We start from the raw sequence: 16,811 nt of genomic DNA, 5'->3' as shown, positions 1-16,811 counted from the left end.
TTTGTCTTTCCTCTCTACTTGGTGGAGGTGGGGTACCGTGTCAGATGAGGTTAGCAAAGAGCTGCTGACCTCAAGGGAACCACCCAACTGGGCACGCCCAGAAGGTGGGTTTTTTTAAAGGTGGTGTCAAAGTACCCTACTGTACACCTATATTGCTCGGTCTCCCTCTATCTGTGCCTCTCTTCTTTTTGTCAATATTCCTTTAACCCACCCCCTCTCCTTTCTCTATTTTTTTTTTTTTTCTTATCACTCGGTCCTCCTTTCTTTCATCCCTTTCTTGCTCTTCAACCTTCTCACCCTTCTGGTCCTGTACCAAAAGGACTCATTGAACCCTTAGTCCACAGGCATGAAAACTTAAAGAGCAAGAGGAAGTGAAAGGAAAATTAGGGCAAGTAAACAGATAAAAGAAATCACTCATGAGGAAGAATCAGCAGAAAACTCCAGGCAACATGAAGAACCAGTCCAGAACAACCCTGCCAAGGGACCATGAGGTAGCTACTGCAGAGGATTCCACCTATAAAGAAATGTTAGGAATGACAGAAAGGGAATTTAGAATACATACGTTGAAAACAATGAAAGAAATGATGGAAACAATGAAGGAAACTGCTAATAAAGTGGAAAATAACCAAAAGGAAATCCAAAAACAGAATCAAATCAGAGATGAACGATATGAAGAATATAAAAAGGATATAGCAGAGCTGAAGGAAATGAAACAGTCAATTAGGGAACTTAAAGATGCAATGGAAAGTATCAGCAACAGGTTAGATTATGCAGAACAAAGAATTTCAGAGGTAGAAGACAAAGTTCTTGAGATAACTCAGATAGTAAAAGAGGCAGAAAAGAACAGAGAGAAAGCAGAACGTTCACTGTCAGAATTAAGGGACTTTATAAAGCGTTCCAACATACGAGTTATAGGAATCCCAGAAGGGGAAGAAGAATGCCCCAGAGGAATGGAAGCCATACTAGAGAATGTTATAAAAGAAAATTTCCCAAATATCACCAAAGATTCTGACACACTGCTTTCAGAGAGATATTGGACAACAGGTCGCCACAACTCTAATCGAGCTTCTCCAAGACAAATTGTGATGAACCTGTCCAAAGTCAAGACAAAAGAAAAGATTCTGCAAGATGCCAGGAGTAAGCGCCAGTTGACCTACAGGGGAAAATCCATCAGAGTAACCGCAGACTTCTCTAATGAAACTTTCCAAGCAAGAAGACAATGGTCATCTACCTTTAATCTTAATGAAACTTTCCAAGCAAGAAGACAATGGTCATCTACCTTAAACAGAACAATTTCCAGCCCAGAATACTGTATCCTGCTAAGCTAAGCTTAAAAATTGACGAAGAAATCAAAACATTTACGGATATACAAACATTGAGGAAATTCGCCACAACAAGACCAGCTCTACAGGAAATACTTCAACCTGTCCTGCACACTGACCACCACAATGGATCAGCAGCAAAGTAAGAACTCAGAAATTAAAGGACAGAACCTAACCTCCACACTGATGCAAAAGATAAAACTAAGCAATGGACTCTCACAAAATAAGACGAATACAATACTACCACACTTATCAATTATCTCAATAAATGTTAATGGGTTGTATTCCCCATTGAAGAGACATAGATTGGCTGACTGGATTAAAAAACACAAGCCATCCATTTGATGTCTGCAAGAAACACAGCTGGCTTCAAAAGACAAATTAAAGCTCTGAGTCAAGGGTTGGTAGACAATTTTTCAGGCAAATGGAATTCAGAAGAAAAGAGAAGTTGCAATCTTACTTTCAGATACATGTGGATTTAAAGCAACTAAAGTCAAAAAAGACAAAGATGGTCACTTTATATTGGTCAAGGGAAAAATACAACAAGAAGATGTTTCCATTCTAAATATTTATGCACCCAATTTAAATGCTCCCAGATTCTTGAAACAGACCTTACTCAGTCTGAGCAATATGATATCTGATAATACCATAATGACAGGGCACTTTAACACTCCTCTTACAGAGCTGGACAGATCCTCTAAACAGAAATTAAACAAAGATATAAGAGACTTAAATGAGACCCTAGAACAACTGTGCTTGATAGACGCATATAGAACACTCCATCCCAAAGATAAAGAATACACATTCTTCTCATCACCCCATGGAACATTCTCCAAAATTGATCATATCCTGGGACACAAAACAAATATCAACAGAATAAAAAGAATTGAAATTTTATCTTGTATCTTCTCAGACCATAAGGCAGTAAAGGTGGAACTCAACTCTAACAAAAACGCTCGACCCCACACAAAGGCATGGAAATTAAACAATCTTTTGTTGAATGACAGATGGGTGCAGGAAGAAATAAAACAGAAAATCATTAACTTCCTTGAGCATAACAACAATGAAGACACAACCTACCAAAACCTGTGGGATACTGCAAAAGCAGTTTTGAGAGGAAAATTCATCGCTTTAGATGCCTACATTCGAAAAACAGAAAGAGAGCACATCAACAATCTCACAAGAGATCTTATGGAATTGGAAAAAGAAGAACAATCTAAGCCTAAACCCAGTAGAAGAAAAGAAATATCCAAAATCAAATCAGAGATCAATGAAATTGAAAACAAAAGAATCATTCAGAAAATTAATGAAACAAGGAGTTGGTTTTTTGAAAAAATAAATAAAATACATAAACCATTGGCCAGACTTACGAGGAACAGAAAAGTAAAATCTCTAGTAACCTCAATCAGAAATGATAAAGGGGAAATAACAACTGATCCCACAGAGATACAAGAGATCATCTCTGAATACTACCAGAAACTCTATGCCCAGAAATTTGACAATGTGAAGGAAATGGATCAATATCTGGAATCACATCCTCTCCCTAGACTTACCCAGGAAGAAATAGAGCTCCTGAACAGACCAATTTCAAGCACTGAGATCAAAGAAACAATAAAAATCTTCCAACCAAAAAATGCCCTGGTCCAGATGGCTTCACTCCAGAATTCTATCAAACCTTCAAGGAAGAGCTTATTCCTGTATTGCAGAAATTATTCCAAAAAATTGAGGAAGATGGAATCTTCCCCAACACATTCTATGAAGCAAACATCACCCTGATAACAAAACCAGGAAAAGACCCAAACAAAAAGGAGAATTTCAGACCAATCTCACTCATGAATATAGATGCAAAAATTCTCAACAAAATCCTAGCCAACAGATTACAGCTTATCATCAAAAAAGTCATTCATCATGATCAAGTAGGCTTCATCCCAGGGATGCAAGGCTGGTTTAACATACACAAGTCCATAAACGTTATCCACTATATTAACAGAGGCAAAAATAAAGATCACATGATCCTCTCAATAGATGCAGAAAAAGCATTTGATAAAATCCAGCATCCTTTTCTAATTAGAACACTGAAGAGTATAGGCATAGGTGGCACATTTCTTTTTTTTTTTTTTTTTTTTGTAGAGACAGAGTCTCACTTTATGGCCCTCGGTAGAGTGCCGTGGCCTCACACAACTCACAGCAACCTCCAACTCCTGGGCTTAAGCCATTCTCTTGCCTCAGCCTCCCGAGTAGCTGGGACTACAGGCGCCCGCCACAACGCCCGGCTATTTTTTGGTTGCAGTTTGGCCGGGGCCAGGCTTGAACCCGCCACCCTCGGTATATGGGGCCGGCGCCCTACCGACTGAGCCACACGCGCCGCCCAGGTGGCACATTTCTAAAACTGATTGCAGCTATCTGTGACAAACCCACAGCTAATATTTTACTGAATGGAGTAAAACTGAAAGATTTCCCTCTCAGAACTGTAACCAGACAAGGTTCTCCTCTGTCACCTTTACTATTCAACATAGTGTTCGAAGTTCTAGCCAATACAATTAGGCAAGACAAGGAAATAAAGGGAATCCAAATGGGAGCAGAGGAGGTCAAACTCTCCCTCTTTGCTGACAACATGATCTTATACTTGGAGAACCCCAAAGACTCAACCACAAGACTCCTAGAAGTCATCAAAAAATACAGTAATGTTTCAGGATATAAAATCAATGTCCACAAGTCAGTAGCCTTTGTGTACACCAATAACAGTCAAGATGAGAAGCTAATTAAGGACACAACTCCCTTCACCATAGTTTCAAAGAAAATGAAATACCTAGGCATATACCTAATGAAGGAGGTGAAGGACCTCTATCAAGAAAACTATGAAATCCTCAGAAAGGAAATAGCAGAGGATATTAACAAATGGAAGAACATACCATGTTCGTGGATGGGAAGAATCAACATTGTTAAAATGTCTATACTTCCCAAAGCAATCTACCTATTCAATGCCATTCCTATCAAAATACCAACATCGTACTTTCAAGATTTGGAAAAAATGATTCTGCATTTTGTATGGAACCAGAAAAAACCCCGTATAGCTAAGGCAGTTCTTAGTAATAAAAATAAAGCTGAGGGCATCAGCATACCAGACTTTAGTCTGTACTACAAAGCCATACTGGTCAAGACGGATTGGTACTGGCACAAAAACAGAGACATAGACACTTGGAATTGAATTGAAAATCAAGAAATGAAACTAACATCTTACAACCACCTGATCTTCGATAAACCAAACAAGAACATACCTTGGGGGAAAGACTCCCTATTCAATAAATGGTGTTGGGAGAACTGGATGTCTACATGACTGGACCCACACCTTTCCCCACTCACAAAAATTGATTCAAGATGGATAAAGGACTTAAATTTAAGGCATGAAACAATAAAAATCCTCAAAGAAAGCAAAGGAAAAACACTGGAAGATATTGGCCTGGGGAAAGACTTCATGAAGAAGACTGCCATGGCAATTGCAACAACAACAAAAATAAACAAATGGGACTTCATTAAACTGAAAAGCTTCTGTACAGCTAAGGAGACAACAACCAAAGCAAAGAGACAACGTACACAATGGGAAAGGATATCTGCATATTTTCAATCAGACAAAAGCTTGATAACTAGGATCTATAGAGAACTCAAATTAATCCACATGAAAAAAGCTAACAATCCCATATATCAATGGGCAAGAGAAATGAATAGAACCTTCTCTAAAGATGACAGACGAATGGCTAACACATGAAAAAATGTTCATCATCTCTATATATTAGAGAAATGCAAATCAAAACAACCCTGAGATATCATCTAACCCCAGTGAGAATGGCCCACATCACAAAATCTCAAAACTGCAGATGCTGGCATGGATGTGGAGAGAAGGGAACACTTTTACACTGCTGGTGGGACTGCAAACCAGTACAATCTTTCTGGAAGGAAGTATGGAGAAACCTCAAAGCACTCAAGCTAGACCTCCCATTTGATCCTGCAATCCCATTACTGGGCATCTACCCAGAAGGAAAAAAAATCCTTTTATCATAAGGACACTTGTACTAGACTGTTTATTGCAGCTCAATTTACAATCGCCAAAATGTGGAAACAGCCTAAATGCCCACCAACCCAGGAATGGATTAACAAGCTGTGGTATATGTATACCATGGAATACTATTCAGCTATTAAAAAAATGGAGACTTTACATCCTTCGTATTAACCTGGATGGAAGTGGAAGACATTATTCTTAGTAAAGTATCACAAGAATGGAAAAGCGTGAATCCTATGTACTCAATTTTGATATGAGGACAATTAATGACAATTAATGTTATGGGGGGGGAGGAAAAGCAGAAAGAGGGATGGAGGGAGGGGGGTGGGGCCTTGGTGTGTGTCACACTTTATGGGGGCAAGACATGATTGCAAGAGGGACTTTACCTAACAATTGCAATCAGTGTAACCTGGCTTATTGTACCCTCAATGAATCCCCAACAATAAAAAAAAAAAAAAAACTAAAACACAAAGTCCAATAACAAACACTGTAGTCTATATTTTGAGTAAATTATCATCATTTACTTACATTTTAATGTCTCTCCAGCATATGGTATGTGTAATTTAAATCGATCACAATTGGGTCCAGGAGTCAATGATGTGCAGCTTTAAAAAACAGAAAGATAAGAAAAAGATATTTTTAAAAACTAACTTTAAAAAACCCACAAATTCATAACATTTTAAAAAGTAAATAAAAAGTGATCCTTATAGATAAAAGATTAAAATACTGGCTTACAAAACAAAAGTCTACAGTGGTCACAGAGGCCAAGAAAATAACACTTTCCTTAAAACAAATAATTCATCTATCTCACAATAAAACTTACATGCCTACCAACAACAAATGCCAATAGTGCTTCAAGTACTTCTCTCAAAAAAGTTTATCTCAAAGCAATACTATTTTATAAACTAAACAATAAACCTGCACCATCAATTCAATAGTAATTTTATTTTCATACAAGTTTTAAGAACACATTCATCTTTTCCTTTTAATATAAGAAATCCTTTAAGAATATTTTATACAAGATACTAAAATACTTCCCTTGTAGTAAAATCTTTTTTAGCCCACAGCACTGTAGTTATTTTTAAAGATTTATGGCTGGGAGTAGTGGCTTATTCCTGTAATTCCAGCACTTTGAGAGGCCAATGAAGGAAGATTACTTGAGGCCAGGAGTTCAAGACCAGCTTGGGCAACACAGTGAAACCAATCTCTATAAAAAATAAAAAAATTAGCTGGGCATGGTGGCACATGCCTGTAGTCCTATGAAAGTGAGGCAGGAAGATCACTTAAGCCGAAGAGTTCAAGGCTGCAGTGAGGTATAATTGCACTACTGTACGCCAGCCTGGGTGACAGAAAGAAACTCTGTCTCAAATAAATAAATTAAATAAATAAACAAATAAATAAAAATTTTAAAAGGACTTATGGAAAACACATAAATTTTGGCACTATAAAGTTTAATCTAATGACAGTAGTGACCCTATAAGCAACACTAAGAATTTTTTCTTTTCCATTATATTCAGTCTTTAATGCTTTAAAATGGTTAAAAGTACTATTCACAAACAAGTGTCTTTTGGGGGCTTAGAGATCAAATTATCTATCTACATACTTAAAGACTGAAGTTAGTAGCAGTACAGGAAATCATGAGGAGTGATCTGACTTTGATTTGTCTGAATAACTTAATTCTTCCTCAATGGAAAATTGTTTTTTTCTGAATGTTTATATTTACTGTTGGGGTACACTTCATACATCTTTTCTAAAACTTTTTTTAGAGACTGTGTCTTGGTGGGTTGCCCAGGCTGAAGAGCACTGGCTATTCCAACTGCAGTAACTCAAGCAATCCTCCTGTCCAGCCTCCCAAGCAGCTGGGACCACAGGTGTGTGCCACAGCAGCCAGCTATTTTGTTTATGCTTTAACCAGGATTGGGAAAGTGTTTTTGTGCCCTACACTTTACTTTTCTCCCTTACCACATCAATGACTGGTTCTAGCACCCTTAGGGTGTTAAAAAGTAAGTGCCCATCAACCCATGAATGGATCAACAAACTGTGGTATATGTATACATGGAGTATTATTCAGCAATTTAAAAAGATGGAGACTTTACATCTTTTACATTTACCTGGATGGAGTTGAAATATATTCTTCTTAGTAAAGTATCACAAGAATGGAAAAATAAATATCCAATGTACTCCATACTAATATGAAATCAACACATAAACAATTACATGTTAATAAGAACAATAAAACACTAATATAGTAGTTTGGGAGTAGAAGGAAGTGGGACGGGGGGGACGTTTGGCAGAAAGAGGGAGGGCATGAGGTGGGATCTCACCTAAAGTGTACATTTGAGGGTGTATAACACACCCCCTGGGTGAGGGGCTTTTCTTCAAATGGAACTTGACTCTGGAAGTAAGAACAATGTAACCTAAAAATTGTACCTTCATATTAATTTGAAAAACATTTTAAAAACTCAAAAAAAAAAGTATATTTCTCCATGTGAGTGATTCATTCACTGATTTTTTTTTTTAATTTAGCTAAGATTTATTGAGCATTGTTCTAGGTTTCAAGAATGCAAGATGGACAAGACAGATGAGCTACAGTCTCCTGGTACTTATATTCTAGAGAAGGAAGAGGGAATAACAAACAAGAGACAGACATGTAAGATGGATTAAGATTGCTAAATGCTATGAAGAAAACAGAGTGCTGTAATAAAACAGGAGCTACTTTACATTGGCAGATCAGGAGGAGATGAAATCTGAAAACTGAGTAACACAAAGGGGCCAACCATGCAAAGTTCTGGGAAAGAGCATTCCAGGCAGAGGAAACAGCTGGTGCAAAGGCGTGAAAGCAGGAACAAGCTTGATATATCTGGGAAAGAAATCTTGATATATCTGGGCAATGCAGCTGGAGCAGAATGAATGAGGGAGAGAAAAGCAAAAGATTAGGACAAGGGGTGAGTAAGGGACAGATCACGGGGGGCTTTGTAGGCAGTGGCAATTAATTTAGCTTTTATGCCAAACATTAAGGAGAGTTTTGAGCAGAAGAATATTATTATATGAGTTTATGTTTTTAAAATATCACTTTGTCTATTACATAGAAAAAGAGACTGTAAGAAGTAAAATGGAAACAGGGAGACAAGACAGGAGACCATCTCATGCAAGAAAGATGATGGATCCTTGAATTAAATTAGTAGCAGAGAAGGAGACAAATGGATTTACTGGACAGGGACAATTAGGACAAGGAAAAGAGAAATCAAGAGTGTGAACAGTGTGATAATACAGCCAAATCTTCTGTGGAAACAGAGTCAGGTTAATCAATAGGCTAATCAACTACAGGGGCCACTAGAACACTGCAAAAAAACATAGAAGACAAATTTACAAAACTCACCTTCAAGAAAGTGCTATAGAATGTTGGACAGATTACATCCTTGAAGTGGAATGGGACGGAGAGAAGGAATACTCCCCAAAAGCACACTCAAGTCAAAATGGATAATCTCTGTTTAGCTGCAGGCCTTTGCTTTGCTTTAAGGCTAAGAGTTGAACTGCTCAATGCAACAGAGTAAAGCGCCACCAATAGGTCTCTTTTTCCTAAGCAGAACTCAGCTTCTCCAAGGAAATGTTGAGCAAATTATTCAAAATATCTGCTACGCTCTATCTTCCCTATTACACAGGAAAAATAGGTTTATGGGAAACATGCCAATGCCATGTACCTAAAGTTAAACTGAAATGTTTCCTCTTCTTAAATTACCTCTAAAATTGATTTTGGTCATGTTTATTTAATTTACTATGAAAATTCAAAGTGCACCCAATGAGGGCATCGGTTTTTCTGTTAATTTAAAAAGAACATGGGTTTAAAAAATATTAGAAAACATATGAAAAGTATGATTTCGCTTACGAAAAAAGAGAGATCTTGGTATGAATTTATCTACGCACATAAACAGATTTCAAAAAGGAGTCACCAAAATGTAGTACGATTTAGAGTAATTTTTAAAAACCTTTCTTCTCATTACCTTTCTGCATTTTTTTACAATGAACATGAACTATGTTACAATTTTAAAAATATTTTAAGGCTTCATACATCCTTTTTACATTTGACTACAGAAGCTTGGTTATGATGATCTTTTTCTTCTAAAATACTTCACTACTTTTCAGAAGGAAAGAATGCAGAGTTACATACTGATAAACAGTCTTCAAATAAAGTATATGGCAGTCTTTGTATTGTGATATCACAAAACTTCACATTACTAACAGTATCTCTCACAGTTTCTTTGGTTCCAAATTTTGGGAATGGCTTGGCTGAGCAGTTCTGTCTTTAATCAAATTTGCAGTTAGAAATCAGTAACAGATAACTAATATAGCAAGGAAATTCATTCATCTCGAAAGCCATTTCCTTACACAACTATGAAAAAGTTACTAAAGAAAAAGCTACTGGCTTCATTAAAATTATATCTGTTTGTTTGCTATTTTTTTGCAGTTTTTGGCCGGAGCCAGGTTTGAACCCACCACCTCCAGTATATGGGGCTGGCGCCCTACTTTTTTGAGCCATAGGTGCCGCCCCTTAAAATTATATTTGTATAACAGCAACCTGTCTTAGCACATAGATCCAAGGTTTACAAAGCCAATATTCCAAACTAAATAAATACTAATTAAAAATTATCTTTAAATGGTTTAAAAATTGCTGACAGTTACAGTGTAATCTCACATTTGTTGCTCAACTCTACTTTACACAGTGACCACTATATGCTCAGGGCCAAGCTAAATGCAAGGAAGACAGCAGTGACAAGAACAATAAATATATTGACAGTATAGAAAGTGTTTATGGATGAAAAACTATGCTGTAAAAATGCATCTTTTACCAAGTTGAAATTACCTCAATGTACTAGGAATGAACAAAGGGGGTTAAACTCGCATTCTACAGATTATGCAAATGGAATTTACCAAGTGAGAATTCTTGATAACTACTCTGGTAGTTTATTACAGAAACTGAAGTTAACCATTCATACAATAAAATGTTAAGCATAATAACCTTCATGTACTCTCATCTCTATAGCCTCTTATTTTAAATTTAATCACATGACTCTTAGCATTATTCTTTACCTATTTTCTAATTGTGGTTTGTTTTCCCAAGTATATCAAGATTCTGTGTCAAGAGCCATTTTATACTTCTTAAAAAAAAAAAATGTCCTAGGATAACACCTAGCACAGTGCTAAGCATCCAGCACTGATAAATTACAGCATACTGTAAACATCATAAACTACACTCCAAAACTGTCATGTAACAGATGATGACACTGATGCCCAAAGAGTCTCATGCGTATTCGGCAGGAGCACTGAGATTAGAAACCACTTCGAAGGCACTCTGGCCACATCTTAGTCCCCCTGACCTAGGCATCCCTGACCTCCAACAACCATGTTTGGGAATAAAGGTTTGCTGAATTAATGCAAAAACCTTGATTCCTAGTCTTGTGCTCTTTTTACAACAAAAACTGCTGATTTAACTAGAACTGGGATGATGCTCTTATCATCACCTCTCAGGAAAGTCAAAGTGTGATGACGTATAGAAGGTTCTCCCTTTCAAGAGCTATATCTACAATACAGAATTTAAACTTTAAGTCATCACCTAAAATTATATTTTCACAATAAATAACAACAATGGCTAACTTCTGTTGGGCATTTACTGTGTGGCAGGCACTATTCTAAGTTATTTAACTATATTAAACAATTTAAACACCCAGCAAGATAGTACGTATCTTCCAAGATAGGTACTATTACTGCCTCCATTTTACTGAGAAGGTAACTGAGGCACATAGATGATAAGTAACTTGCTAGTAAACGACAGAGCTAGGATCTAAACCAGGATGTCTGGCTCCAAGCCCCATTTTCTTACTCCCTATACTAAAACATCTCTCAATAATTAAAGGGAAAACCATCAGAATTAGTACAAAATATGAATCATAAATTTTCTTAACAAATGTTATTTTACTAACGTACCTATAATAATGAAAAGGAAAAGTGACAAAACATTGCCAAAAAGAAATTCTACTATATTTGCTTTAATGAACAGAAAATTATTTATCAGTAACAAGTATAAGAACTACATACGTATAAATCAATAATACAAAAGAGGGAATAAGGTTCTTATAATTTGATTACATAGGCTCAACAGTGTTGAGATACTGATTGACTTAACAAACTGTTTAAGTAAACTCTAAATAGTGAAAGGAAATTTGGATTTGACACCTCTTTATTACTTGTTCCTAGTTACTGAGATCGGACTCAATTTATTAAGGCTTCACTATAAAAAGCAAAAGTTGGCAATTTTACTGCACTTTATAGGATTTTAGTGATAAGCAAAAATTGATCTTAATTAACAAAGCTATAGGAAGATATCCCACTAGCTTTAAAACATTAGCATTTTTAAAACAATGCAAAACGTAAGAAAATATATTCTTTCTGGCTTTAATATTAAACTTATTTTTTGATATACTGTCTGGAAAACATAATGACTTAGACCATTCTTATTCTTCAAGCCACCTGAAAAGAACAAAATAGTTCAGGGTTCCTTTCCTGAGTCTACGTCAGTTTCCTTTACCCTGACTATTAATTTGCCATTTGGCATGTTCTCCTACATAGCTTCCTGTTTTCTTGATAGTGACGTTTGTGCTTAACCAACAATATTTAATATCACCTGAGAAGGAAGTCTTCAGCTTTGGCAAACTAAAATAACAGGTGATTGTGAAATAAAATAGGTTCAAAGTCCAATAATCCCCTTTTAAATAACTATTAAGTCACATATTACAGTGACTTGCTACAACCCAATATTCACATTTTCATGTTATAGAATTAATTTATTTTCTCTGAATTAAATCTAAAAAAATCAATAAGTCTACTCAGACTAAATCAGTATCAAAAATTATCTTGGTTTCTAGACTAGATGGTATAGGAAAGAAACTAGAAAACTAACATAGGGTATCTTAAAGCTATCTAAATGATCTACAAAATGGGTATTTTATCTGTAAAGTCATTCAGACCTCTGCTTCACAGAATCTTATATACTCAGCCTTGGAAGCTAAGTATGGTCCATCTAATTGACTAAATCAAAACCCACAAGGTCAAGTCTTAGGGCCTTCAAGAAGAAAACACATGAATTAAAATTGGTTAAAAAAAAAAAAAGGGCAGTGAATTTACCTTGAGGTAGATTTTAAACACTTTTCCAGGGGAATGAGAATGTCTACCTGATGACACATGATATTCCTGATACACCAAGCATAGCCCTATCTCTAAAGCCTAAAAACTATTTCTATTACCCTACTAGAAAATGATAGATTTAATTCTTATCAAAGGATTCCAGAATGCCATTACCAAAATAAGTGACTCAGGCATGAATGTTTTAAAAATTACAAAATTTAATTATTCAAGAAAATGTGTTTGCCAATTCATGTGGCGTCAACTGTTCTTCTCAGCTTCTGTGCCATATCTCCATTTATAAATGATAAACTTCAACTCTACTTTAGAGTAGGGAGTATTTTTAAGTGTTGGTAGGTGTCCCTATTAAGAAAAATGTGGTTTAAATTACAAAATGGTTTCAGTAGGAATGATGGGCTCAAACTTTATTTTTAACAGCTAACTAGGGAAGGGAAAAATCCTTTAACTTTTCCAGACGGATGCTTAGCTCATTCCTTTTTAACCTTTATTCTTTACTAGTATGTACATTTAATTTACTCCATTAACTGAATAAAATAAAAATTAATAGGATTACCTTAATAAGTATGGGATAAGTATTTGATAAAATTAAACATCTACTCATGATTTTTAAACTCTCTGTAAGCTAGGATAAAAGAGAACTTCCTTAACCTTATAAAGGCCATTTCCAAAAACTCACAACATTATACCTAAAAACAAAATGTTAAATTTTTCCCTTTGAGATACAGAACAGACAAGAATCCCCACTTTCACCATTCTGATACAATACTGTACGGGAGATCCTAGCCATTACAGAGGAGCATGGAGAAATCAAGGGTATAAATATTGGAAGGAGGTCAGGCTCAGTGTTTCACACCTGTAAGCCCAGCACTCTGGGGCCACTGAGGCAGAAGGACTGCTTAAGGCCAGGAGTCCAAGACCAGCCTGAGCAACAGTAAGACCCTCGCCCATCTCCACAAAAAATAGAAACAATAGCTGCGCTAGGTTTGGCGTGCCTGTAGTACCAGGTACTCAGGAGGCTGTGTCAAGAGATTTGCTTGAGGAGGACAGGAGAGAAGAAGGAAGGGGAGAGAAGAGGGGAGGGGAGGAGAGGAAAGTGGCCAGGTACAGTGTCTCATGCCTGCAATCCTATCACTCTGGAGGGCCCAAGTGGATAGATAGCTTGAACTCATGAGTTCAAGACCAGCCTAAGCAAAAGCAAGAGTTTGTCTCTATTATAAATTTAAAAAATTTAAAAAAGGCTTGGCGCCTATAGCTCAGCGGCTAGGGTACCAGCCACATACACCGGAGCTGGCGGGTTCAAATCCAGCCCAGTGACAATACAACCCAAAATATGACAACTACAACAATGACAACTACAACCAAAAAAATAGCCAGGCACTGTGGTGAGCACCTGTAATCCCAGCTACTTGGGAGGCTGAGGCAAGAGAATCGCTTAAACCCAAGACTTGGAGGTTTCTGTGAGCTGTGATGCCACAGCACTCTACCCAGGGTGACACTTTGAGACTGTGTCTCAAAAAAAAAAAAAAAAAAAACTGAGGCAAGAGGAACATTTGAGCCCAAGAGTTTGAGGTTGTTGTGAGCTATGACGCCAAGGCACCCTACCCAGGGAACAACTAGGGACTCTGTCTCAAAAAAAGAAAAGAAAGGGCGTAGTGGCTCTGGCCTGTAATCCTAGAACTTTGGAGAGGACAAGGTGGGAAGATTACTTGAGGCTACCATTTGAGATCAGCCTAAGCAACAAAGCAAGATTCCATCTCTGCAAAAAAGAAAGAAAAATAAGGAGCTTACAGGCTTGAGGCAGGTGAATTGCTCAGGCCCAGGACTTTAAAGTTTCAATAAGCTATGATGCCACCCCTGCATTCTAGCTCAGGCAACGGAGCAAAACCTTGTCTCAAAACATAAAAAAATAAAAAAGATGGGAAGGAAAAAATAAAACGATACTTGCAGAAAATATGACTGTGCCTATAGAAAATTTATTAAATGTTGATATAAACTATTGGAATTAATATATGAGCTTAGCAAAGTAGCTGGACAAGGAGCATACACAAAAGTCAACTGTATCGGGAGGCTGAGGCAAGAGAATCACCTAAGCCTAAGAGCTAGAGGTTGCTGTAAGCTGTGACGCCATAGCACTCTACCAAGGGCGACAAAGTGAGACTCTGTCTCTAAAAAAAAAAAAAAGTCAACTGTATGTCTATGTACCATCAACAATCAGTGAGAAAATAAAACTTTTAGAAAGATGCCATCTAAAATAACATCAGCCAGGTACAGTGGCTCATGCCTGTAATCCTAGCATTCTGGGAGGCCTAGGCGGGCAGACTGCCATGAGCTCACAGGTTTGAGACCAGCCTAAGCCAGAGCAAGATCCCATCTCTAAAAATAACCAGGAGTTGTGGCAGGTGCCTGTAGTCCCAGCTACTTGGGAGGCTGAGAGGTAAGAGAATTGCTTATGCCGAAGAGTTGGAGGTTGTTGTGAACTATGACGCCATGGCACCCTACTGGAAGCAACAAAGTGAGACTCTGTCTCAAAAAAAAAAAAATAAAATGAAATAACATCAAATGATCAAATACAGAAATATATGTCACAAAAGATATGCAAGATCTCTATGCAGAAAGCTATTGTTAAGTAGAAAATAAACAAACGAACAGAGATACATGTTCATTGATCCAAAGACTCATAATGAAAAGATGTCAGTTCTCCCTAAATTGATCTAGAACCTGGAATGTGTATTCTAAAATGTAAATGGCATGCCAAGAACCAAGAGATCAGATTCTCTTTAATAAGAAAAAACTTAGTAAGATTATTCACTATAACCCAAAGGTAGACGCAACCCAAGTGTCCATATATGGATGAATAGATAAACAAAATGTGGTACTGTATAAACACACAATAAAATATTATTCTGTCTCTAAAAGGGAGGAAATTTTGACATATGCTGCAATATGAAAAAACCTTGAGGACATTATGCTCAGTAAAAAACAAGAGTCACAAAAGGACAAATACTATGTTATTCTACTTATATAAAAATAGTCAAATTCACTGAAACAGAAAGTAGATGGTGATTGCAAAGGGTTGAGGGGAGGGGGAAATAGAGAGTTATTGTTTAGTGGGTAGAAAGTTTCAACTAGAGAAAACAAGAGTTTTGGAGACAGATGGTGGTAATGATTGCACAACAATGTGTATATACTTAATGCCACAGTATGCTTAAAAATAATTAAAATAGTAAATTTTATGTTACATATATGTTACCACGATAAAAACTTGGTGGGAGAATTGGCTATACTGAATATCAGAAATTATTATAAATATTAATAATTAAACTATTTATATTGGAACAAAGATAGACAAATAAACCTATGGAACAGAATAAAGAGTACACAAACAGATCTTCACATAGCTGGGCACTTAATTTAAGACAAAAGAAGGTCTGCACAGCAACAAGGAAAGGAAATTGTTTTCAATAAATGGCGTTGGGTCAACTGGATGTCCTTATAGAGAAAAATGTACACTTGTCCTCTACACCTCATGTCATCTACAAAAATCGTCTCCATGTAGGTTGAAGCTCTGCATGTGAAAAGTAAAAGAGAAATATTTTAAGGTGGTTAACAAGGGTAGTAAATAGAAGAATATCTTCAAGAACTTCGAGTGTACAAATATTCCCCAAAAGAAAAGATGGATAAATTAATTGGGTTATATTACCCTTAGAACTTCTATTCACCAAAAAAACATTAAAAGACCAACAGAAAGCCAAAGATTGGAAGAAGATATTTATAATACATAAAGTTGATAAAAAGCTCATATCCAAAATATATGTTAGTAGAGAACTTCTACAAATCAGTAAGAAAAAAGACAACTAAGTTATTACACCAGAAAGAGCATCTCATAAAAAGAGATTTAAGGGGCCAATAAACATATGAAAACGTGCTTAATCTAATGAATCATTAAGGAAATGAAATTTAAATCTACAATTAGGTACCACAACATACCTACTAAGATGGTTAAAATTAAGCTGATAATACCAGTATTGACAAGGATATAGAGAACTGGAAATTCATGCATGCTGTTGGTATATGTATAAATCGGTATAACCATTAGAGAAACTATCAGGCAGTATTTATTAAAACTGAATATATGCATACCTCTGACTAGCAATTTTACTCCTAAAATGACACCAATCGATACACATACAAATGGCACCAAAGATACATACAAAAATAAAATAGCAGCAGCATTT

The 16,811-nt window shown here is 36.5% G+C and overlaps 1 protein-coding gene across 3 annotated transcripts in view; it reads right to left on the bottom strand.

Annotated features, from left to right (window-relative positions):
* Positions 1 to 16,811, bottom strand: part of BABAM2 (BRISC and BRCA1 A complex member 2) — a 474,143-nt gene that overhangs the window by 422,286 nt on the left and 35,046 nt on the right. For all 3 annotated transcript variants that reach the window (XM_053587206.1, XM_053587205.1, XM_053587207.1), the window contains exon 3: positions 5,908 to 5,984. In XM_053587206.1, coding sequence (XP_053443181.1) covers positions 5,908 to 5,984 — 77 coding nt within the window. The remainder of the gene's footprint in view (positions 1 to 5,907; positions 5,985 to 16,811) is intronic.

Source organism: Nycticebus coucang, chromosome 4 (assembly GCF_027406575.1).
Source record: "Nycticebus coucang isolate mNycCou1 chromosome 4, mNycCou1.pri, whole genome shotgun sequence".
NCBI lineage: Eukaryota > Metazoa > Chordata > Mammalia > Primates > Lorisidae > Nycticebus > Nycticebus coucang.
Note: the sequence above shows the minus strand (reverse complement) of the source record. Positions and strands in the feature narration are given on the sequence as shown.